Below are 23,652 nucleotides of genomic sequence, written 5' to 3'. Positions count from 1 at the left end.
GTCCCAGATTTCCTCAGAAGCACCGTTCTCCTTAAAAACAAGAATGCCCCCGAGATTACAGGAGCCAAGATTTACAGGCCCCAGGAACATAATACACACAACCCCTTCTTCTTGTGCGGTTCAAGAGGTTGCAAATGTTTTACTCAGGGTCTGTGTTCCTTTTTGGAGAGGCACAGCAGTCTGTGGTGTCTTTAGGATATATAGTTTATTTAAACATATATGCAAACTGTGGCTACTGTGAACCCAGTGTCGATTTCACAGAATTATGGATGTATGGCACACAACTGATTTAATTGGACTTCATGCATGCTAACTAAAGGATTAGCAGGGACCCAGCTACCACCTCCAAGGAAATTGGCTTTGACGCCACCAAACTTCAAACAATTTTTGGTCTCTTGAATGTATGGACCCCACTTTAGGGCAGGCAGTAGCTCAGAACCTGCCGGTGTGACAGCCAAGGCTGCCTGTGTGCCTGCGAGTACCTCTTACAACACCTGCAAAAGGGATCAGTGAATATCCCCTCAAAAACCGACACAAGAGGCTGTTTGCTGTTCCTGCTCAGTTTGTGTTTCCACCGACATAGCCTTTCCTCCACCTGCGTTTCGTTGCCTGCAAGAACCGGACACCGGCCCTCGCCTCCATTTTGTTCCCGTCTCTTAAATGTGGCAGCCATTTTGTGTTCTCCCCATAACCATTTTGTGACTGCTGCCCACTGGTCCACAAAGGTTGGCAACCACTACCAGACTAGCTGAAGCCTAGTTCGATAAGTGATGCCTATTGAACAGGAATTAGTACTGGAAGTAGGCACAGGTAAAACGTCCATTTATATAAATTAGCATGGCCACACATAAACCTTCCAGAGCTTTCAGAATCCACTTTTAGTGGTGCAGAAGTTAAGCTCAAGACCAGGGGTCAGCAACCTTTCTCAGCAGGGGGTCGGTTCATTGTCCCTCAGGGAGGAAAAAAGAAAATGAATGAATTCCTATGCCCCACAAATAACCCAGAGATGCATTTTAAATAAAAGGGCACATTCTACTCATGTAAAAACACGCTGGTTCCTGGACCGTCTGTGGGCCGGATTTAGAAGGCGATTGGGTCGCATCCGGCCCCCAGGCCTTAGTTTGCCTACCCGTGCTCAAGACCACCAAAGCCAATTCAGTGTTTAGGTTAGAATCTCTAGGAGCAAGGGCTTCATGTGTCATTCAGGTTTCCAGATTCAGTGATGCACAACAGCAAAATACCATTGAAACTGCTGATGCTGGCGGAGTTCTGAGGCTTGTTCTAGGCCTGGGTGATATATTAATATATCATCCAGAACCGGTATGAGCAGACTGCGATGTTGGCTTCACCCAGCAGTCTATTGCTGGCGAAACCACCACTTCAGAGTCCCTCTACTAGCGACTTCCTCCAGCGAGTGTTCGTGAAACCACCATCCCATTCTGCCCTCATAGTGCAGAGGGAGAAAAAATCTGCATCAGCGCTGATACAGCTTGTTCCTCCCTCTGCATCTTTTAACTGCTCAGCTGAGTGTGCAGTTGCTGCTCCCCTCCAGTTAAAAGGATCCCCCAGACTGGCGCTGGCTTCCACACAAGTGGGAGCACCAAGGATGGCAGCTCTGCCGGTGATTGGCTGAAAGTTGTGGCAATTTCACCTGTTGCCTTGCAGACTGAGGCCAATGCAGCTTGTTTCTGAACCTGCCTAGGCACCAGAGCTGAGGATAGGCCCAGTCTACCAGCCTGCCTTTACTAGACTCAAAAACAGGAAGCTAGATTAGGCTACACTTTGCTACAGGCAGAGGTCTAAGCATTGCCTGCTTAGCTAATCATTTTACCTTGAAATGCCAGAGAATAAATGTGGTACCTTCTGCATGCAAATTATGAATGCAAGAAGTTCCCTTATACAAAGGGCAATATCTAGTGCTGTACTGTCCACATGGACTGGCTGTGGTTCTCAGAGAGTCCTTCCCAGCCCTGTACTTGCGGATGCCAGGTACCTCCTGGAAGAAGCACTCTAGCACTAAGATATGGTGAAGGCACCTGCCAGTTCATAATTCCCTCCAGGTCCAAATTACAGCCGCCTTTGCAGCCAGAACTGCCTTCTTCAAAAAGGGGAACACAGCATGGTTCAGCATCAACTTAGTGATGTTTCACGTAGAGAAGCAGATCTCTGTAAAGCACTCCTTAACAGCTTTGATCAAAATTATACCCTAGGGAAGTCTCCACGGCCCCTTTTGTTCAGCCTCCTTCACACCCCTGCCAGAGACCCATAGAACAAAAAACCATGTGCCTACATTGGTCAAGAAAATCTGGTTTTGTCAATACCTTCACTACACCAACCATTCCCACCAGCGTGCACACTATTTTGTGATCTTTCGATGGGCCCAATAAAGGTACTGCCCTTTTGTGAATTTGAGGTGAGGGAGACATTCCTGTGTCCAGCTCTTCTGGCACTTTAAACTGGAGTTTTGGTACCTGCATCCAAGGTGCAGTGTCAGCTCCCAACCACAGGACCAGCATTCGTCCCCCGATCCAAATTCTTCCCCTCCATCTTAAAATCAAGGAATAGCTGGGCATGCAGTTAACCTTCTTGATAATCTAGGCTCCCCATTTAAAACACGATTTGTAACAAGAATCTGAAGACACTGCTGGTGCAATTGGGTCCGAGAACAATCCACTTGCCGGTCCCATTGGCTTCTGTACCTGGCAATGGGAACGAGGGGCCTTGTTCTCCATCTCCAGTAACATGTCTTGGGACGGCTCTGTAGAGAACACTACTGTATCTGTAACTAGTCCGAAGCCACAGTGTTATGGAACAAAAGCATGTCTTCCTCAATAACCTCATTTTTGTGTGTGTGGCTGTAAGTTCTGCCTTGTGAGGTTCGACAGCTGGTTTGAGAGTCCTACACCTTACATTGTACTTCTGTTCTTCTGTCCACATAGTTGTTGGGGTTTGTTTGGGGTAGCGGGGAGAGACAAGCAGTGAGGCTGGGCCCAAGGAAAGGGCCCCTCTCTAAATGCAACCCTAAGGCTATCGGGCAGGCGGGCAGGCAAGCAATATTGTTTGAGTAAAAGAGGTGGTTTCAACTTCTTTATTATTATTTTTTCCCTCATGAATGTAACCATATAAAAACCATAAGTTATGAAACAGTCACACGATGTCAGCTTTCGAAGGGGCAAGGGATTTAAAAAAGAAAAAGAAAAACCCCACACAACTCCCTCCCACAGATCCGAACAGGGAATTGTTAAGGGGGGGAGGAGTACAAAACCGTCAGTGGGGGAAAAAACTTAACACTCACAAAATGGAGATGCCTTTTCCACCCACACCCCTCCACGTGCCCTCTTGATAAAAACCTGTTGGGAACCCCCACCCCCATTTGGGCACTGGATAGAAGTGTACCCTTCAAAAAACTGAGCAGCGTTTACACTGGAGCAGAGGATAGTGTCAGGAGCAGTTACTCCAGAAAACAGGGCAAGAGGAGGGACAAGGATCCTGGGCAACACAGTTTGGCAGGTGATACCAACAATGATTTAACTAACCAAAGAAAAATTATAATTATTTTTAAAAAACAAATTCATGATGGAAGTCTGCTGTCGGCACTCGGGCCTCAGAACAAACGGACGGATGGACAAACCACCTGTGTCTTCAGTTGTGCTAACAGCCTTGGCTCCTGGCCTGGAGGAGGGGAGGTTGGTTGTGGGTGGGAAAGGAAGATTTGAAAATGAGGAGCAACAGGGTTGAGGGGGGGGTCTTGGCTATTTCCTCCTAGCCTCTAATACTGACCCCTCCCCTTGCTGGCCCAGAGTCGCAGCAACAAGGAACTACACAATGAAATGAATTAGTGAGACACCAACTTAAACAGGACGACAGGGAGGGTTAGCTCTGGGTTGCAAGGTCAGTTGGAGGAGGAGGAGGAGAAAAAAAGATCTGGCAAGGGGTGGCTGGGCTAACGCATCCGGTAATCCGTTGAGCAAGACAGCTCACACAACTGGCCCTTGAAGTCCAGGTCGATGGTGAAGTCCAGGTCTCGCTGCACATGGGAGGAGAGAAAGGAAAGGGGTGTGGTTGTCACAAAGTGTTTTTTCCGAGATAAACTCCCTTGGAACAAACCTCACATAACCTCCGTGCCCCCGGGAATGGCTTGCCCTCTTTACCTCCTAAGTACCATGCTGGAAATGCAGCTAACTAATTTCAACATCTCAATACCTGAGGGTGCTCCCCGGCCACAAAAGATGTGTTTACCAGGTCACACAAATGGAGCACTCATAACCACATTGAACGCATGTGCGCCCAAACTTTGGAACCTCTCGACAACCCTGCGTGCCACTTCCTTGCCCCATGTCCCCCCCTCCAACACTGCACCCGTCTCTTGATGCCACTGGATGATTGGGCTGGGTGGTGTATCGTCCAAAACTGGTTTGAAGTCCATATTGTAATACCGCTTTCATAATTTCTGACCTGGCAATATACTGCGAACTGTGTATGTGCGTGCGTGCGCTATGCAAAAATCACAATGCAAGGAAAACCATGAAGCCAGCAAACGCCTCTACTAAGCTCCATCCTTATTTCACATATTGTGATATATCAGTATATCACGATGTTTAGCTGGCGATATATCACAATGTTGAAAACCAGATGTCGCCCAGCCCTACTGGATGGCGTCCTACACCAAATGCCTCAAAAAGAAAAGGTTAGAGAGCTGAATGCCAAGTTGGCTGGGAAGAATGTGACTTTCTGAAGTCAATGAGCAACTATGGCCCGGACTGGGTGAGCTGGCCAGAGTGGCCCAGGCATGGAAGAACTGCATTGCTGCCAATGTGCCACCGGGCCAAATTTAAAGGCCTCTTTCATTATTCAGAGCCATAAGCAACCCAGGGCAAGCTTACTCCGTGTATCTCCCTGACCAACCAGAGAAGCATTTTGAACGATGATTCATGATGCCCACTAGGAGCAGAACATTTAGCATGGCCGCGCTAATATTAAGCGAGCATCATCAATGCTTCGTTTTGGATGAGGGGTGGGAAACCTATAGCCCTCCAGATGTCACTAGACTTCAACTCCCATAATCCCTGACCATTTGCCATGCTGACTGGAACCGATGGGAGTTGGAGTCAAACAACATCTTTAAGGCCACAGGCACCTCACCTGTTTAAAAAAGGCCTTCACCCAGGCTTCCCATGATGGGCAACTCAGCCACATGCTCTCTGTATGTTTCTGATGGAACAGTTTCTTCCCTATGACTGAGAATCTATTGTTATTCATTGAGTAGTAGTATAAACACAAAATACTAACGCCTCCTCAAAATTGTAAACGCTAGTTTGTCAAAGTTCTAAAACGTTCACTTGTGTTTATCTTATTCAAGCTTTGGGCAACTGAAGGAATTTAAAACTGAGTTGAGAAGGAAGAGACAGGGCTGGGGAGAGGGAGCTGGACTGTTTAAGCAGCATGGGCAGACACATAAATGAGGGAGGGAGAAAGTCCGCTGGCAGAGGCTCCCATGGAGAGATTTATTGAGATCAACTTCCAGCCCGGATTATGCCGGGAAGCAACAGAATTCCTAGGCTTGGCAGCCACCCAGTCCTTGTGAGTCATAAAAATGCTGGGGTAATAAAGGGCTGGCCCAGATTAAGGACATATTGTCTACCATCAAATACAGTCAATTCACCAGTTACTTCAATTTAATGCACTTTTAAAGTCCTTGAAATACCCCTCTCACACACACACATGGAGGGGAAGGGGGAGAGAGAGTGAGAGTACCTATATATACAGGGACTTAAGAGGAAGATACAGAAGTGTCTGCTTACAACTTGTGTGGGCCCAGAGCCTTCCCTTTACTATCTCTGCATCACTGAATACATTTCTGTTCTTTAACAGTGTGCAATTACAGGAGGCGGCCATTTTCCGCAAGTTGCGAAACTGATGCACAACTGCCAACACGTGGGTCATTTTGGACCTGGAAGAGGGCAAAATGGGGCAGGATGAACTTAGGTACGCTTCACCAACGCACATGGGGGCCGGCGATGGAGCCTCTGCACAAATGGGTCGCCGCCTGTGGTACAAAGGGTCTCAACATGGTGGCTGTTACCAAATGAACAAGACAAAGCAACTCTTGACAAGTTACGTAGTGCATTTCCCTGTGTGTGTGTGTGTGTGTGTGTGTGTGTGTGTGTGTGTGTGTGTGTACGTACACGTGGGTGTGTGGGTGTGTGCACGCACGCACGCACGCACGCACGCACGCACACACACACACACACAGCTGGGGTTGATTTTTAACTGAACAAGTGGGACCAGCCTCAAAATATTGCCATGAATCCTCACCCGCCTAAATGAAGTAGCTCCTTTTCCTATCCAGGCTCAAGCCATGCTCCTCCTCCAGCCAACCATTTCACTTCCCACCCTCAGGTTTTTTGTTACTGTTTTTCCAACTGACCCTCCCCCCTCCATCGCTACTCAGCCTGCAGTGGACTGGTTTCTGGAGTTTCCTCCCTCCCAAATAATTTCTTGCTTTGTTTCCTTAAAGTATTTTGCAAACTGACACGCAGTTACTTCTCCCCCTCTTATTTCTCAGTGGCCCCCATTTGGGCTTTGTTTCCGGCTCACCACCCTTGCTTGCCATTAGAGGAAGTGATGCTGCCAGTGTTACAGGGGCATATATAGGGTTAAGAACCAAAGTCCTCGACTCACATTGTTCTTGGCATTCGGCTTCATGCCAATGGTGCCAAATATCTCCTCTCCCGTCTTCACTGTTAGGTAGTCCTCCATGTAAAAGACTGTCTGCTTCCAATGGGTGTAGGGAGATTCGGGACCTAGGGAGCAACAGCCATGTGAGGACAATGTGCCAGAGGGTGCAGGGTGGGGAGATAGAACAGACATAGGGAAAGAGACATAGGCCCTACACATAGTGTCCCCTATAGTTTGCTTGGGTTTAGTATACTTTTAGCTTTACTCTTAGCTCAGGTACTTCTTTTCCAAAAGTACTGAACCTTCCTCCTTGCCTTCAAGCTTCCCCCCAACTGTGCTTTATAAGCTCCCACCTGGCAAAAGCTACAAGAATTTCTAGGCTGGGAGGAAAGCCCAGCCTCATAAACTACTAGCTCCTGGCTTCAACTGAGCTCCTTGCTTGCCAGCAACAGCACATTCTTCCCAGAAGTACAGGCTAAAAGTAGTCTGTTAACCAGCTAGTTCTTAAAAGCAGATTTTTAGAAAGCCAAAAGTTCTACTGCCCGTTAAGATGTAGCCACCAAGTCCCACCCTGCTGCTTCAAGTATACTCGGAAGGCAGAACCAGACCACCAGCCCGCCCGCTCCCCTGCTAACTCCTCAAGCCAAGGTCGTTCCCCTTACTGGTGGAGAATCCAGTGCGCTTGTGGCAACGAGTGAACTCTATGTTGAAATAGGCGACCAGGGCATGGATGTAGTCATTGCGCTTCACTTGGAGGCAGAAGGGTGATGTGAAGGTAAGATCTTCCACCTTCACCGTGTAGATATCCACCTCCTGCCAACCGTGGGTGACGAGAGAAAGAAAGAAAATAAAGAGAAGGCATGAGAAGAAGTAAGAAATGAGGTCAAGAACATACTAAATAATCCTCGCCCTTTACTAACCCAACACTACAAATTAAAAGCCAATCATTACTTTTAAGAAGCAAACTTCTGTGACCCTGTGCCAATCAAATCAGGGCCACCTATAAACAAAGGGGAAGATCCATCATATTGGGGAATTTTGAAACAAGCAGAAATACAGACATTAAAAAACAGTTAAGGGAGGACTACGCTTTACTCATTGTTTATTTGTGTTTGGTCAGCTCTGGCCTTCGAGCTGGCTGTGAGAGGTTTGACAGATTCTCTCCTGAGGAGAGACTTTTCTCCTCTCTCTGAGGAGAGACCTTTCTCACTGGCCTCCAACAGCCTTACAAGACAGGCTCTGCAACATTTTGCTGTCAATTCCTTTTGTGGTGTTATTTCTCCATCCATCCATCTCCTCCCACCGGAACAAGGCTGCAACCTCTTGCCTGCAGACTCCATTAGTGGGCCATGTGCTCCACGTCCGTAACAATAAACTAATACAGTCCAGAGCCGTTGTGTCACAATGAGGGTGAGTGCAGGTGCTCTGCCAAAAAAGGGAGCAAGCAGGAAAGCTGAACTACCGACAGCAATGGCAGGCAAAAACAGCCTGCAGCACCACACATCGCAGCTAAACACTCACATCTACCCTCCCACTTATCCAGATCTGGACTGCAAACCCCATGGACTGGCACCATGTTTCCCCTAAAGTTTTGCATATCACCATTGCTCCGTGCTTATCCATCTGAAGTTATGAAAGCCAGTTTCATTCCATCTAGTGAGCCATGAAGAGTTTTGAAGAGGCAGCAGCAACACAGGCAATAAGGGGAGGAAGTGAAGCACCCAAAACCTTCCGGTTCCTTTTGCTGTGCATTATGCCCTCTAGAAAAGCACACTGGCCTGGAAACAAGAGCATAACCAGTGGACAAACTGCCTTTCGTAGGAGACATGGTTCTCAGCAGCAGCCATGGAGGTCCCTGGGCAGAAGGGCAACATGTCTCATTGTGTGGTGCCAAAGGCGAACTACTCCGGAAGCTGTACTTACGCCATCTTGGAACTCAAAATGAACCTTCAATGAGCTCGTGCATGTTTATATATGCCTGCTTTGATCCACTAATTGGCTTAACTTTCATGGTGCCCTTATCTGGATGAACTGGGATGCTGGGCTCAAAAGCCCAGAAGAGGAACTTTGTATTGTCTTGGGTATCTGCTACCTGCAGCCCTGGTCAGGTGGCTGACGTCATCTGCCATAGTGTATAAAGAATGTATGCATTTGGGGCTGGGTGTGGACAGTCTCCCAGAGGACAAGCCCTCTCCCTGCTGTGGAGCCTACTTGCTGTAGCATGTCCCACGTCTGTAAGGGCAAGGGGACCTGACAGACTGCTTTGCTGTAAGCCTATACCAATCTACAATAAAGCAGCAAGACTGCTCACTCTGGCATTTGGCACTCTTCCTGGGAACTCCTGCACCTCACAAACTCCCAGCAGCTTAGCCCTGGCTCGGGGGTGTAACACTCAGCTAGTAGTACCTTGATGAGGCAAGCATTGGTGACCAATTGCTTCGGGTCAACAACATCCACCAGGGGCTCCTTGATCGCCACGTCTTTGATGCAGGACATGTCAAAGCCGTAGACATTCTCCCACCCTGCAGCAAGAGACACAGGTTGAAGGTGAAGTCAGATCCTGGAAGGCCGTAACAATCGACCACACAGAGGGGCACAGCACCGAGAAACAGACCAAACTCCCCACCCATGGCTAGTCTAAGAGTTTTAAAACTGTGAACCTTCAGGGAGCTATTTTGTAAGACATGTCTCTAGCATCCCCAACCCTGCTTCTCACCGCAGAACCCCTGGACACTGCAGAAGGTTCTAGGACAAGTTTGTGGGTGCGCAGACAAACTGCTGACTGGGGCCCAAGAGGCCTGGTGGCACCCCTGGATAACCAGGGGTTGACCCAAGAACATGCTCCACATCCCTATGCTGCTGTGGAATGTACCCCAGGGCACAGGAAGCCATAGCTTTGAACTTGCTGCCTTTTGGGGAAGCTTGTTTCCCATTATTCATCTTCTCTTGGAGAACCTACCAATCCCCGGAGGACTGTTTGAAAGCCACTGGGCTGGGCCACCTTACAAGCGGAGAGAAATACTTGCTCCAAACCAAGCTGGAAGGTACAGCTTGTCTTCAGTTATGGCACCCAGCCGACACCTGCACTTGTCAGCCTTGTCTTCCTTGTTAGGAGAGCTCTTGAGCTTGGCCTTGTTCCCTGCAAACCACTGTGGTGCCGCCTGCTACTTACAGTGGATCTTGTAATCTTTGTACTGCCGGTCTTCAATAGCTGTGATGTACAGTGTAGCACGGTCTGGAAATATGAGTCCATCAGGGGTCTGGGACAAAAAAGAAATAAGTGAAAGAAGTTGTTACAACTCACTTCAGCCCTATAGTGCCCATAATTTTTCACTGCCCAGAGAAACTGATTCCTTGTGCTGAACTACTAGATGAGTGTGTGTGAGCTTCAATCCAAACACCATCCTGATTTGAATTATGACAAAGTGGCCTGGATTCAATTTACATACTGCAGAGCTTTAGACTTCAAGCAGCTGTTTGAAAAACGCAACTATAATTAAAAGTCATGCTTTGCTGCTAAGCCTCAAGTCACACATTAACCTTTCCTATGGCCTTCCTAGGGGCTGATCCTAGACTGGGGCAGTACCATGCACTATTCACACATACACAACTTGCTTCTAGAGCTACCATAGAAGAATGTGTCCCAAATGTGTTTCCACACCTCAGACCATCCCAATAGGAAGTGGCTCTAAATCCCCACTGGACCATTTTGCCCCTTGATGAGGTTTCGTTTCCCCTCATTCTTAAAAGCTGTTTGAGCATACTGCCCTTCTAACTAGGGAACATAGTCTAATTCAGCACCTGGTTGCTCTTATGACTAAGGGCCAGTGACAAAACCTGCCTTCTGTGAAGCAGAGTCCCCACAAGGAACAGCTCTTGGCTCCAAAACAGAGGACCTGGGAAGCTGCACAGTATACAAGGCATGACACAGTCCCACTGTCAAAGGAGCTGACACCATACTGAAAGTCCTGGTTACTGGGTGTTTGTCCAGCTGATCGGATTTGTGAACCTGGGATATTAATAAGCAGCAGCCCCAAATTTGCACCCTCCACATGTTTTGGACCACAACCTCCAAAACATTTGGTGGGCAACAGGTTGGAGGAGCAGACTATCTCAACTGTTATTTCAGCCAAGAGAGCAACAGAAACCGTTCTGCCCCTACGTATCTTAAGGTTGGGGCGGGGGGGGAGAGAGGCTGGTACACTCAGTTATCAGCAGGTCAGGAGATTCGAAAGTGCGAGTATGGAACCAGGAATTGCAGACACAGCAACAGGGCAGGTCAGAGACTCACCAGCCACTTGTCCCGGGCGTAGATGACAGTGTTGAGCATGGACTCGTAGAAGAGGCAGTAGCCCATCCACTCACTGATGATGATGTCCACTTTCTCCACGGGCAGCTCCACCTCTTCCACTTTGCCCTTGATGATGGACACCACTTCACCAGAGAAACATAACAAGAATGTAAGGGCTGCACTGGAAGGAGGTGCAAGCCAGCTGCAGCAATGGGATTTCCTCATATTAATAGATGTTAGTCAATAGATGTTAGACGGGGGCTCTTGCAAAAACATGACCCTCCCAAAGCAAAGAATTAACACACAAAGTGCCTGGGAGAGTTACAACAGCAACGGATCTCTGCCCGATGGAGCTTACAGTCTAGCATTCAGCACAGATGAAGAAGGTAGAAGCAAAGTAAGGCAGGAGGAAAGGGTGTGCGTTAAAATTCAGTTCCTTGTATTCATGCTTAGTTTTTAGTCGGGGAGAAGGACTAAAAGATGATGGAGGTTTCGACAACTGATTTGAAGGAAGGAAGGGACAGGCAGCAGCAAACAGGTTTGATATAGGTGCGTGATATTGCAGATGTTTAAAGGGCAAGGGAGAATGTCAAACAAAATTAACTCACCATGATCGAGTTTGTTGGCTTTGACAATTTTGACAGCATAGTCAGAGATACTGGAGCATTCAATCTGTTAAGAGGGTAGTACCAAAAGGAGAGAAAGGATATTCACATATGTTCGTACAGCACACAAAAGTAAAAATACTTCTCCCTTCTTGCCTTGCTCACCCAGGAAAGAATCTTATTCATGCCCTCCACCCTCCACTAAATGTTGTTTCAATTCAGTACATCATGACCTCAACACTCTTTGGGGCCAGGTTTTCTGCAAACCAAGGAGGTAAATAATGTTTCTAGTCCTATGTGCAGCAAGACATAGCAAACAAAAGGGCAGCAATGTCCAATCTCTCCTCCAACCTCAGCTTTCTCCCGAGGTCCAGCTACCTTGTCCCACATTCCCAAATTCTGAAACAGAGTCAGGCTGGCAACACAAACACACTCTTAATAGGCATGACTGGTTCCCACAACAGAATTTGGTTTTGTGGCTGGAGAATATAGTTCCTTCCCTACAAAATTCCAGACCCGTATGCTCACTCCACATAGCACCACAACAGATTAAATAGAACCTACCAGTGCTTGTGTTTTTATGCTTACCACCCCTCACAAAAGCCAAGGGACCAACCAGCCTTTGGCCGCTTCACTCACCCCAATGACCCGCTTGGCACCAGCCTTGGCTGCAAACATGCAGAGGATTCCGGTCCCGCTGCCAACATCTAGGACCACTTTATCTTTGAAGAGGTGCCGGTTGTGAAACATGGAATTTCTGTAGGTCAGCGTGCGCACCTCATCTTTCAGCATTTCCTGGGGGCAGGGAGAAAGGGCAGGAAGGCACATCAGTCAACTTTCACAAAATCCGTCTACACAAACGCACCCCTTGGACAGGCAAGAACGGGTCCCTGCGCCAAGGAGGTGCTTTGTAACCCATGCCCCAGCCAACTCTCTGTCACCTCGTGGATCCCGAAGTGGGCGTAAGAATCAAAATAGTAATCCTTGGAGGTCATCTCCTCCGCCGTTGGCTTGCCGCTGCTTTCTGGCTGGGTGCACGAGACCTGGTGAAAGACAAGAGGCAGTTAAGGCGAAACAGGCCCATGCAGGCAGGATTTCTCAATATAACAAGTCCCCGTCGTCGTCCCCGACCTCTTCATCAGAGTCATTCCCATCAGCTTTGCAATGTTTATAGTTAATTAACAGGTTGGATTAATTCAAAACATTTTACTATAAAGATGCCCCTGATTGATTTGGGCAGGGTTACAATGTTTATAGTCAATTAACTCGCTGGATCAATTAACTGGTTGGATAATTCCAAAACATTTTACTGTAAAGATGACCCCGACAGAATTGGACATTTTTTTCTAAAAAAAAGTCAGTACTACTTATAAAAATTCAGACTGGCAGGTGCTGTCTTAACAGGCATTACAGTCTATATGTAGGAGGAGGAATGCAGCCAGCATCATCTCAGAATAGGCAACAAACATGCATGAATGAGCTGAAAAGAAATAGGCCTTTTTTTTTTTTCTTTAACTCATATGCACACCTATGCCAATTTAACCAATCACTCAATTAAAATTTCTTCAGTTGGGTGACTGCCTTTGGTAGCAGTATTGATAAACCAACTGCTTTATAGTGTCAATTGTTTCTGATCATCACATCTGCAAAAGTAATCCCGTTTTTGAAGGATGAATACATTGGGTTTGTTTTTCCAAGGGACCAACAGAGCCTTTTGGAAATATCTGTGACTGGTTTTCCTCTCCTCTCCATAAACTATATATTCCAATTATGCGACAGTTCCTTTATTCTAAGAGCCAGGTGATATAATCTTCAGAAGTAACATCTCACCCCAAACCTATATGAGTACCAGCCCACATGTGCTAATCATTTGTATATTAAAAAGCAAAGGGGGGAGGGAGAGACTAGCACTTAACAGCTTACTTGCAGACACACTTACTATAACTGACTTTTATAAGCCTGAATTTGCAAGGTGTAGGATCAGCAACTGGCAACCCCAGGACCAATCTGACCCTGCCAAGAAGGCTATTGGGGACACTGTAGTTGAAACCGCCTAGCTGGAGGTTAGCAACACCAGTGAATTGATCTCTTTATTCAATTGCTGAATTAGGGTGCATATCCTATGCTACGCCAACGACAGGGAGTCAACTTCATATCTGTGCAGGGTCTAAATCCTGATACGGTATTTTACCAAAATGAGCCACAAATGCCCAACAAATATATAAGACAGGGCTCTAATGTTGAGGACAGCAGCTCCTTAGGCAGTCTCATGCCCATCCACCAACCACCAGAAATTCTGACACAATTCAGAGACTGAACCTCAAACCTTAAATACACAATGCATGTGCCCCACAAAGGACCTATGGCCCATGCCACTCTGATCCCTTAACCTTTTGTTCTTCTGTTATCACCCCAATTACTAGGATGTAGATAAGCTCCTTCAGGAAGGGATCAAGGGTGTTTAAGGTATCTTGGTTTTGCTTAGGAAACTATGGAAAAACTTTGTGTACATTGATGGCACTGCAATACTCCTATTGGGATAGTAACCCCATGTAAAACTAAATGCCAATAGCGGCTCTCTGTCAAAGTGAAGTTCTGACTTACAGCCCATCATTCTGTCTGCAATGGAAATTACATGGCTCTCCTTTCCAGCTCCACCTCAACATTAAGTCATTAGGGTAATGAAAGCTTAATTATCTTATTTCCATATGTAGCACACCCTCACACTTCCATGTGTCTTGGGTTCTCAGTGTTGCTGACAGGCTTTAGAATGGGGCCAAATATCAACTCTAAAGCATACCAGAATTATTTGCATTTGGGGGCCGATTTACAAAACTACTTCCCGGCCCATATCAAGATCACACAGGTGCTATTTTGCGTGTGTGCTACGGAGTGGATTAGCCCGGTCTTGAGAGATCACCAAAGCCTATTCTTGGATAAAGAGCTCATTTAGCTCAGATTACGCTGGGACTGGTTAACTTTGATTGCATTCATATTAAAAGTAGAAGAAGCACTGATGCACTTTCTGTGGTTTTGGCTTTTAATTGACAACCTCTGAGGAAAAACTTAAAATATTTCACAATCCTTTTAAGAAGACTGCTTCATTTAAAAACAGAATCCATTATAAGCTATTATTAGGACAAAGGGATGTTTATGTTCCCGCTGCGTCAACTAGAATTCTAGCCTTTTAAAAAACTACATTTGCATCCCCTGCCCCCATTAGGCAATGTGAGGTGAGAAAGCAGGGGACCACTTTTGCACCGCTGCTGCAACCACCAGATTTCAATGTTCCAGTCCTAACTTTCACTTCTCTAGGCTCCATATGGTTGAGGTCTCCTGCTCAAAACTGGGGGCAGGAGAAGATCAGAACATAGGACTGCACGAGGTGTGACCTCAATTCATTCACAAGTTGCATTTCCAAGCATGTCACTCAGCGGGGGGTGGGGGTGTTTGAACCTGCCCCAAAACAGTCTTCGGAAGTAAAAGCTGGAAGCCCCCATTGGATTAATGCCTCCAAAGTCCCAAAGCTAGACTGCTGTGACACGCTAGGGAGTTTCCCCCATGGAGCAAAGAACAGAGGCTTGGTTGCGGGGCGGGTGGAGAACATAGGAACCTGCCTTCTACAGTCAGGCCATTGGTCCATCTTTCCCAATATCATCTGCAGTGACTGCACACAGCTCTCCAAGGTTTCAAACAAGAAGTCTCTCCCAGTCCTGCCTGCTGATGCTGTGTTTGAAATTCCCCAGACAATCTGCTGCAAGCCGCCTTGAGGATTACTGGGACTGAAAGGTGGGATATAAACTTCATGAACAGATAAAATATAGGGCAGGTGGAAGTTTCTCTCCTTCCTGCCTGAATGAGGACAAGCTGCAGTTCCATGGTCCAATGCATGCTTTACACAAAAAAGGTTCAATCCCCAGCATCTCTAGGTTGGGCTGGGGTGGAAAAAAGACTTCGCTGCGAAACCCTGGAGAGTCGTCATTTGTTAGCTTTGAGAGTTCTTAGCTAGAAGGACTAATGGCCTGATTTGGAATAAAGAAGCTTCCTGTTGCAAATCTTCCACCATGGCCTCTTCTATACCTGGGTCAGTCTTTCTCCTTGACTCCCCCCCCCCACAAAAAAATATTCCTTTAAAAATTAAGTCAAAATAAAATTGGTGTAAGCCACCTTAAATTTAGCCACTCACTTGCAGCTCCCATTCCATCTGCTAAAACACGGGTGGGAAAACTCTGGCCCTTTGGATGAATGCGGACTCCCAGCTCTCAACCACTGGCCCTATGGGGTAGAGCTGATGGGAGACCAACAATATCGGGAGGGCAGCAAACATTATTGTGGCACGCAATCCTGCGGACTAGAGGCCACGTCAAGTGCACCAAAAGTGGGCGACAGTTCACAAAAGCTTCTGCCCGCAATACACCTGTTGTTGTTTTACGGTGCCCCAATATCCTGTTCCTTGGATTTTTAGGAGTCAGCTCTGTGCAGGGATGGAAAGCACTTAAGTGTCAGGTTTGTGTGTGTCTCAGTGACAAACCATTGGGTTCTCCCCCCTTTGGGTCAACCACAGCACACCAATTCCACTTTTGTGACTGGAAAAAGACTGGGATAAATCCAGCAAGACACTCTACTTCAGTCTTCTTAGCTCCACAATACCTATGGACCCAGATTCCACACAACCCCTTCTACTCTAGGGCCAATATTTTCACCCCAACCCAGGGGAAGGGTGGCAGGCTGCCCCAGTGTAGGCCTACCTCCTGAGCTGCTCTACCCCCCACCTGCCCCCAGGAGTGAGGAGCTGCAAAGAAAGTTAAGGAAACAGTGAGTCAAGACTCCCAAATGCAACCAGCTCCTTCACCCATGCCCCAGAGCCACAGGGGTCCATATGCAGCCCTGCCCTGCGTATCTCCATGCTCAACATACACTGCATTGCCTGTTGGAAATGAACCAGCCTCCTTACAGTTTGGATTTTAAAAAAAGGAAAAAGAAAGAATGGAGGGTGGGTGGCGAATTTGTAGTATGAACTCCTTCCCATCCTCCACCCCCAGTTCCAACCCAAAAATAAGCTGCAGAATTTATTTGACCTGATTTTGGGGTGGCATTGTATTAGAATTGGGAAAGTGTGGATCGGGAAGAAAGGCTTGGAAAACACTAGAGGGACAATGGGTGTTTAGCGCATTGGAAGTAGGAGCCACGGGCAAAGACAAGCAGCCAGGCTGAGCACAGCTGTTCCATCTCTCTGACCAGCAATGAAATCCTTTTTTTTTCTCACTCCCCCTCCCCCCAAAGAGGTTCCTGAACCTTCAACCTGAACGCCCCCTCACAATCTCCATTTTCGTTTTCTCTCTGAAAAGCAGAAACCTGGGTTTTTGTATACCAAACTACCCGTTTTCTTTCATTTGCAGCCATATATAAATTATTTGGATCAAAAGTGGAGCAGGCTCCAGACTACGCGAGATCGCATTATCAGCAGATTTAACCGTCTGAAATAGAACAACTGTGACCTGGCTCCATAGCCTCAGTGTGGATTAGTAACACCCATTCCACAAAACATGTATGGTCAAGGGCCCCCACTCTTTTCTCTCCTGTGCCACTTAGCTTTCTGGACTGAGTGGGTACCGTAAAACAAGTCAAAATCACCAGCAAATATTAATGATGTGGTCCAAATGATGTACACAAGCAAGCCAGAATGGTAGGGATTAAAAACCAATTCTGCAGAAGGGGGGGGGGAGGGTGGCAAGTGGGCAGGAGAGAGGGGGGAGGCAGAATGTGGCTACATCTACAATTCATGGGAAATGAGATGGGTTATTCCTAGCAGCTCTGAAGAAGGGCAATACTTCTACGCCTCTTAAAAGCATGGGAGCGACTACAGAGGCATTTTTTTTAGCAGAGGACAAGTGCAAGGTAGAGAAGGGGGTGACTGGGTGATGCACCGCCAAGCTGGCGACATAGCAAGGAAAATAGATTTTCTTTTGCCAGGGCTAGCGTGCCTCACCCACACCCAGGGCTGGGCACTAGTCTAGCCCTCGTGAACTCAAAGGATATTTACATCTTCTAGCGGTGTCTGCAGGCTCATCCCATTAGCCAGCGTGGTTACAAAATTCTAGGAGAGAGAGAGTAACAAGGGAAATAAGGTCAATTCAAAGCTCAACGGGAACTGAGCCGGAGACTGGGTCTAATTGACGGTGGGGGTGGGGAGGTGGGGGGTCAGAAGACTTGGTAAAAAGGTGGTTGAGGACACAAAAACCAGGCTGTGAGGGTGGCAGGGGTGTGTGTCAAAGGAATCTCCTGCTAAGTTTGCCACAGGTGGCTAAGAAGACTGGGTCTCCTTCTGGAGCCAGGTACTGGGTCTCAGGATCGCCATGGCAACAGAGGCAGATAGATGCAAGGAAGGGGAAGGTTGTCCTCAGTAGGGGTTCCCTTATGGTGTGAAGAGTGACAGGCACCCCACCTTCCAAATAATGCATGCACTGATAATAATCAGCCACTATGATAACTGCAGCACATGGAACAAGGTCACCACTGGTCCAAAAAAGCCCTCTTACAGGATTACCACAATCTCATGCCGTAAATAGAAAACAAAACCCATCTGAAATACCAATGAGGTTGCTATGCCAAGCTATTAAGGGCCCTGCCAAGCTGCTCTGTTAACACACCCGTCCCAGAAAATTCAACAATAGCTCCCCCTCTGCCTCCTACTCTCCCTGCTCCACTCCCTTTGATGAAGGGGCCAGGTATGAGATCCAGATGTTTTTGGACAACATCTCCACAAGGGACTAATAGGCAAAGATGCATAGACATGGCTAGAAATGGCCATGTATGGAGAAGAAAAGGGAATGGCATACTGTTTGCATGGGCTCTTTCAAGATGTTGGGATGGGGAGAATATCCATGACCGCCACTTGTGATTCAGCACTCCTGTTCAGGACCATTCCGCTTAACACCCCTGCCATTCGGTTTCACTACTCTCAATAGTCATTGCAGATATGTCCATTATTTTCAAAGCCCACAAACGCATAGGATCTACACTGCAAGCTGCCAACCCAACCCAAGAGAATCATTTGCAGGAGCCTCTGCTCTAGTCTGGTGCTAGTTGCCCTGTGCCAGACTATATTGCTTCTCACTGGCTCAGAGGCACAGGCACCAGTGGAAAGGGCTGTAGCTCAATGAGAGCATCTGCCTCGTATGCTGAACACCCAAGGTTCAATCCCCAGCATCTCCAAGGACTGGGAAAGAGTCCCAGCCTGAAACCCTGAAGAACTGCTGCCAGCCAGTGTAGACAACACTGACCTAGACGGACTGGTGGTCTGACTCGGGAAGCTTTGTTATGTTCAGCGAAAACTTTGAATGAATGTGGCAACTGTTTTGGGATGTGGTTGAGGGGCCGCTTTTAAGGGCACCCGGGACCTATGCAAATCGAAAGGCAAACTGCCTCCTTGTCTCTTAGTGAGGGCAGCGAGCTCTCCTTCCTTATGCAAACTACGTAATGCCTTGATCCCTTTTCAATAAGGACACATGGCAGAGTTGTGTGGGGAGTTCCCCACTGTCCCAACACTGGGTGCTCCTTTGTTCAAATGATCACCGCATGGTGAAATAGGCGGGAGCCACACTAATTTCCTGTCTGAGGAAACCCCTCTCTGCTAAGGCAGGCACATATTCTTCCCCGCTTCCAGTCCCATACAGCTTCCTCTTACAACATTGCGCAACCCCACATTTCAGTCTACCTTTCACTTCCAATCTGACTTTCATTCTTTCCCTCACCACAGCACCATCCTTCCAAACTTAACCCCATCCTCTCAAGTCTATGGGTTGTTGTCCAAACTTCCCCTACTGTTTTCCTCCCCAATGAAGCTCCACATGCAAGGCCTCCAGGCTCACCCTAGCCCTATCTAAGTTCCGAGAGCTTTCCCTGACCACCTTTTCAACCCATAAGAAGCCCCCCAACCCACCCCTGGATTTCCCAGTATTACCAAACTCCCTCCAACTCCTCCTCTTTTATTAGCACCTCCTTGAACAAAGCAAAGCACAATAAGCGCTCTCTTCCTAAAATCAAATTTCACTGAAGATGCAGACCCACACGTAACCCATAAATGACACGGGTGGCCTCCCAGGACACAGACAAACCCTCCATCAACAACATCCCCCTTAATTACCAGGGAACAAGCCACTTAGAGTTTGGATCCAGTGCTTAAGTGAAAACTAGACAAGATGGGGGGGGGTGAATCAGGAAGCAACAGACAGGCTGAGCATGCTGCTACCCCAGATAGGTTGGAGACTGGGGGTACTGCTTGGGACGAGGTTTGGGAAGGAAGACTGTTTAGCAAATTTCTTCTGGTGTTTTTTTTTGGGGGGGGGTGCTTTTTCCTTCAGGAATAACTGGATTTGATTAAGCAGCAGTGGCCTGCTCAGTTAGGAAAAGGGGACCATTGTTAGATGAGAGTCAATGTGGGGGTTCCTTTTTGGTCCACGGTGGGGTTTAACACGAGCTCGCAGACCCCACCGGTCCAAGATGCGGGAATATTACATTACAAGAGCAAGGCAATCGCCTGCAGGGCTAACAAGAATCCCAAGGGGGCTGGAAGTTCAATGGGCCGGATTCTCCTTGGACAAAGAGCTCAGTTACAGCAACGAATGGCCAGGGAGCGGGGAGGAGAGAGAAGTGTTACGGGGGGGGGGGAGTGCGATGGTCGAGGAGGTGGGAAAAACTGGGAAGAGCGACCCAAAGGGGCCAAGAAGCATCTGCGAGGGAGCCAGCCTGCCGGCGGGACCGAGCAAAACAATGCTTTTTTTTTTTTAATTAGCGGTGCTGGGGGGGGGGTGTTGCAAAGAGGACTTTCCAAGGGACGAGGCTTCTTCTACATACATCGCGGGAGGCTGGCGGGGGGCGGAGCTCCACGGGCCTCCCCCCCCCGGGCCAAAGAAGGCGGGGTCCTATGGGGCAAGGCGTGCCATGCGGCTACCATGAGGAGCGCAGGCTTGTTCAACGGGGAGGGAAGCGTGGGGAAGGGGGGGGGTAAACCCATAACTTTATGGTGTGGGAAGTGGGATTGAAGAAGACGGATGCAGAGCGAAAAGGAAGGGAAAACCAAACGGGAGATCCTGTTCAATATTATTCATATTTCGCGGGGGGGGGCGCACAACTGAATCTTTATTTCCATCCCACCTTCAGACTGATACTGCGAGGGGGAGGTGAATAAAACCATGGGGAGAGCCCCCCCCCAAATGAGCACAGGAGGAGGAAAGGGGGGCGATGGGCTGCTTCTCTAGGGCGCCAAAGGCTCCCAGAGGTGAGGAAGGGGAGGGTTCAATGAGAAGAGGCAGAAGGGAAGGGGGAGATGTGGGGCTGAGGCGCTTGGGGGCCCGGGTCAGCGAGGCACCACGGGGCCTTTCAAGGGAGTGGGGGGGCTCAATGGCAGGGGGCTGAAAGGGGTCTCAGGTGAGCAACTCCACCCGCCCCCAGGGAGCAAGGGGGGTATGGGGTACTAGAGGGGGGCTGGGGCTGCCACTAGGTCTTTCCCCGCCGCCGCCTTTCTTTCTCCCGTCCACCCGCCCTCCCACACTCCCCTCACCTCCATGATGCAGTTTGCAGCCTCCGCCATCTTGTGAATGAGACACAGAAAGAGAGAAGCACTGGCTCGGCTCCCCCAGCCTTGCTGAGCGGAGGGGAGGGGACTGGGCAGCCCATTGGGCGGAGCCGTTGTCATTCAAGGAGCATGGGCGGGAAAGGAAGTAAAGCCCGCCTCTGGATTTTCATAGGCTGACCGGGTCTCGGACAGTCAGAAGGAGGAATAGCTGTCTATCAACCGACGCTCAATCCCCATTGGACCAACTTGGAGAGGCAGAGCGGCTTCTTGGTCGGTCGTTTGCGCGCGCGCTGAGCTCTCCCAGAGGCTAAAAGATCCAAAGGAGCGGGGGGGAAGTTGTCCGTCAGCGCTGGGGGCGTTGCTTCCACTCCATGAGCTTTAAATGCCATTAGATGAGGTGGGGAAATGGCCGTCAATCGTAGCAGGGAGGCGGTTTTTACCAGCGATAGAGGAATAGCTATCGGTGTACCTAAGCGTCATTCAAAGATAAAGGCCTCCGTCTTCTCCATAGCTATTGGTTCTTCTCTTCGTCCCACCATCTCAAACGTGGAAGCTATTGGTTCATTTAAGTGGCAATCAAATAAGAGCGTTCGCGTTCAAATTCAGTCGCTTCAGATAATTTGACACGAGGGAAACGTGACAAAGGAAAAGGAAGAGCGGGATCACGAAAAGGAATCCACATTCTGAATGAGAAACTCCAGCAGCACAGAGTGAAAGCTGGATGGCTTAAGGAATTAGGAGACAGCCGTCCTGAAAAACTGAATATTGGCTCGATTGGCTGAGATGAGGAAGAGACCGCCTATAAAGTGACTCCCTAATGGCCATTGGCCGCCTTGGCAGTCACTCACATTTAAATCCCCACATAGCGCCCTTCATTCACTTACTGGCGGATCTCTATGACAATTATTGGCGGGAACGATTATAAAAACGATTTAAAAGTTGTAATGCTTCATGGCCAAGGTCAAATTCTATTTGAGAATGGCAAGATATCACTTAGGGATTAGCAACAGCCCTTTCTCTTCAACAGAAGCGCTTACTGGGCGAGCTCGTTGTCAATTTAACAGCTATCATGTTTGATTGGGTACTTTTGTTATCGTTCATAAAGCGCGAACTGTCTGTATCCAACAAATACAGGCCTCCTTGATTAGTGTCAGGCCTATATGGGCCGCGCCATTACCAGCCTGGGAATTCTTTCGTGAAAGCTCATTGGTCGAAGCCCTAATGAGATCCTATTGGTCAAGAAGGGTGCCATTGACAATGTGAGATTATGCACGTGTCCCTGTAGCTCCGTCCGTCCCTTTTTCTACGTATCGCAGTGAGGAATAATTCAGCACGTTACATGGTAACAGTAAATTGTTCAAATCTGACAAGCTCTCACCAAACCGGAATCTGAACAGTGAATTTAGAGAACACATAACAGATACTAACGAATCTGACCCCAAGAGGCTCAGGCCAATTCAGAGGGAAATGTTTTGTGTGTGTTTGTGAGTTTAACAGTGGTTGAACCTCCAACACTTTCCTCTTGTGTCTTTCTCTCTTTTTAAGCACAAGTCACTGAAGTTTTTCTAGGCAGACATCAGACAGTCACTATCCCTTATCCTAATCTACCTCACAAGGTTGTGTTCATAAAATGGGCGGGTAAGCACCCATGAGCTCCTTAATGGAAGGAAAGGAAAGATAATACTGTAAAAAATTAATATCTTATCTACATTGTAAATCCTGCTGAGCTTAATGAGGCTTACTCCGAAAAAAGTGTTGCTACCTTAAGGATTCCTTGAATTGAGCCAGATTGCCAACAGAACTGTTTTGGGTGCCTCTCGTCATCCAAAATCCCCTGTTCAGAGAGTCCTGCCAACACCCAAGATCCAGCAACTTCCGAAGTGTTGCAAGACCCATGTGTCTCGCTTTGGGAGGTTAAACTAGCACATGGGTTAAGATATTTCAACAAAATGATGCAATCTATTTTTATTCATTTGTAATATTTCGTTTTATGCCTTTAAGTTGCTTCCCACTGATAACCTGTTTTTGCAATCCCAGGCAGGCAGCAAAGTTTACTTTACCTCAGTGGGCTGTCATACACAGCTGGTAAACAGGATTCAGCCTAGTTGATCAAAAGTTGTGCAGCCCTAATTACTTTCCCCCTCTCACTTCAGGCTCTCAGAGCTCCTTACAAAGATCAGTAATAAGATGCATGATACAAAAGGAATTGGGAGGAAGAAGGAAGATGTTAATTAGTCCATAATCTCCTTTCACCCTGATTATCCATCATTATCCCAACATCTATTCCATAATCTCCTTTTACCTGATTCTGTCATTAGCCCCATATTTTACACCACAATCTCACTTTAACCCTCAAACCACCCCACTCTGCTTTTACTGAAATTCTCCATTGTTATATCCCACAATCTCCTTCTCTATCATTACCCCACACTCACCTTCAACCAGACTTTCTCCTTTTGCCCCACAGTGTGTCCTCAAGCTCTTCTTTTTCTCTATAATTA

The 23,652-nt window shown here is 47.8% G+C and overlaps 1 protein-coding gene and 1 long non-coding RNA gene across 4 annotated transcripts; one reads left to right on the top strand and one right to left on the bottom strand.

The window, feature by feature from the left end:
* Positions 1-21: 21 nt before the first annotated feature.
* On the top strand, positions 22-3,546 carry LOC309327920. The gene is made up of 2 exons (XR_014150682.1): positions 22-1,638; positions 1,672-3,546. It is a non-coding gene; the product is annotated as an uncharacterized lncRNA (long non-coding RNA).
* PRMT1 (protein arginine methyltransferase 1) lies at positions 3,075-21,291 on the bottom strand. Of its 3 annotated transcripts, XM_081837446.1 has the most exons (11): positions 21,137-21,221; positions 17,618-17,671; positions 12,516-12,617; positions 12,214-12,369; positions 11,578-11,641; positions 10,970-11,112; positions 9,851-9,938; positions 9,085-9,200; positions 7,341-7,491; positions 6,682-6,803; positions 3,075-4,027 (listed from the first exon to the last, which is right to left on the bottom strand). In XM_081837446.1, the coding sequence occupies exons 1-11, from the start codon at positions 21,164-21,166 to the stop codon at positions 3,944-3,946; spliced, it is 1,110 nt and encodes a 369-aa protein (XP_081693572.1). In that variant the 5' UTR covers positions 21,167-21,221; the 3' UTR covers positions 3,075-3,943. The 3 variants fall into 3 exon arrangements, with proteins under 3 accessions (XP_081693572.1, XP_081693573.1, XP_081693574.1); XM_081837447.1 differs by lacking the exon at positions 17,618-17,671 and having other exon boundaries at positions 21,137-21,291; XM_081837448.1 differs by lacking the exons at positions 3,075-4,027; positions 6,682-6,803 and having other exon boundaries at positions 7,418-8,944; positions 8,990-9,200; positions 21,137-21,228.
* Between the last annotated feature and the right edge of the window lie 2,361 nt (positions 21,292-23,652).

The sequence above is a fragment of the Podarcis erhardii genome (assembly GCF_964252035.2).
Source record: "Podarcis erhardii genome assembly, chromosome: 13".
Taxonomy (NCBI): domain Eukaryota; kingdom Metazoa; phylum Chordata; class Lepidosauria; order Squamata; family Lacertidae; genus Podarcis; species Podarcis erhardii.
Note: the sequence above shows the minus strand (reverse complement) of the source record. Positions and strands in the feature narration are given on the sequence as shown.

Coding starts and splice junctions, on each gene's coding strand:
- PRMT1 (XM_081837447.1), bottom strand. CDS start 21,271: ATGACAACGGCTCCGCCCAATGGGCTGCCCAGTCCCCTCCCCTCCGCT. Junction 9,939..10,969: donor ACGCCCGGGACAAGTGGCTG/GTGAGTCTCTGA, acceptor TTTTTGTCCCAG/ACCCCTGATGGACTCATATT. Junction 6,804..7,340: donor GCGCACTGGATTCTCCACCA/GTAAGGGGAACG, acceptor GTTGCTCCCTAG/GTCCCGAATCTCCCTACACC.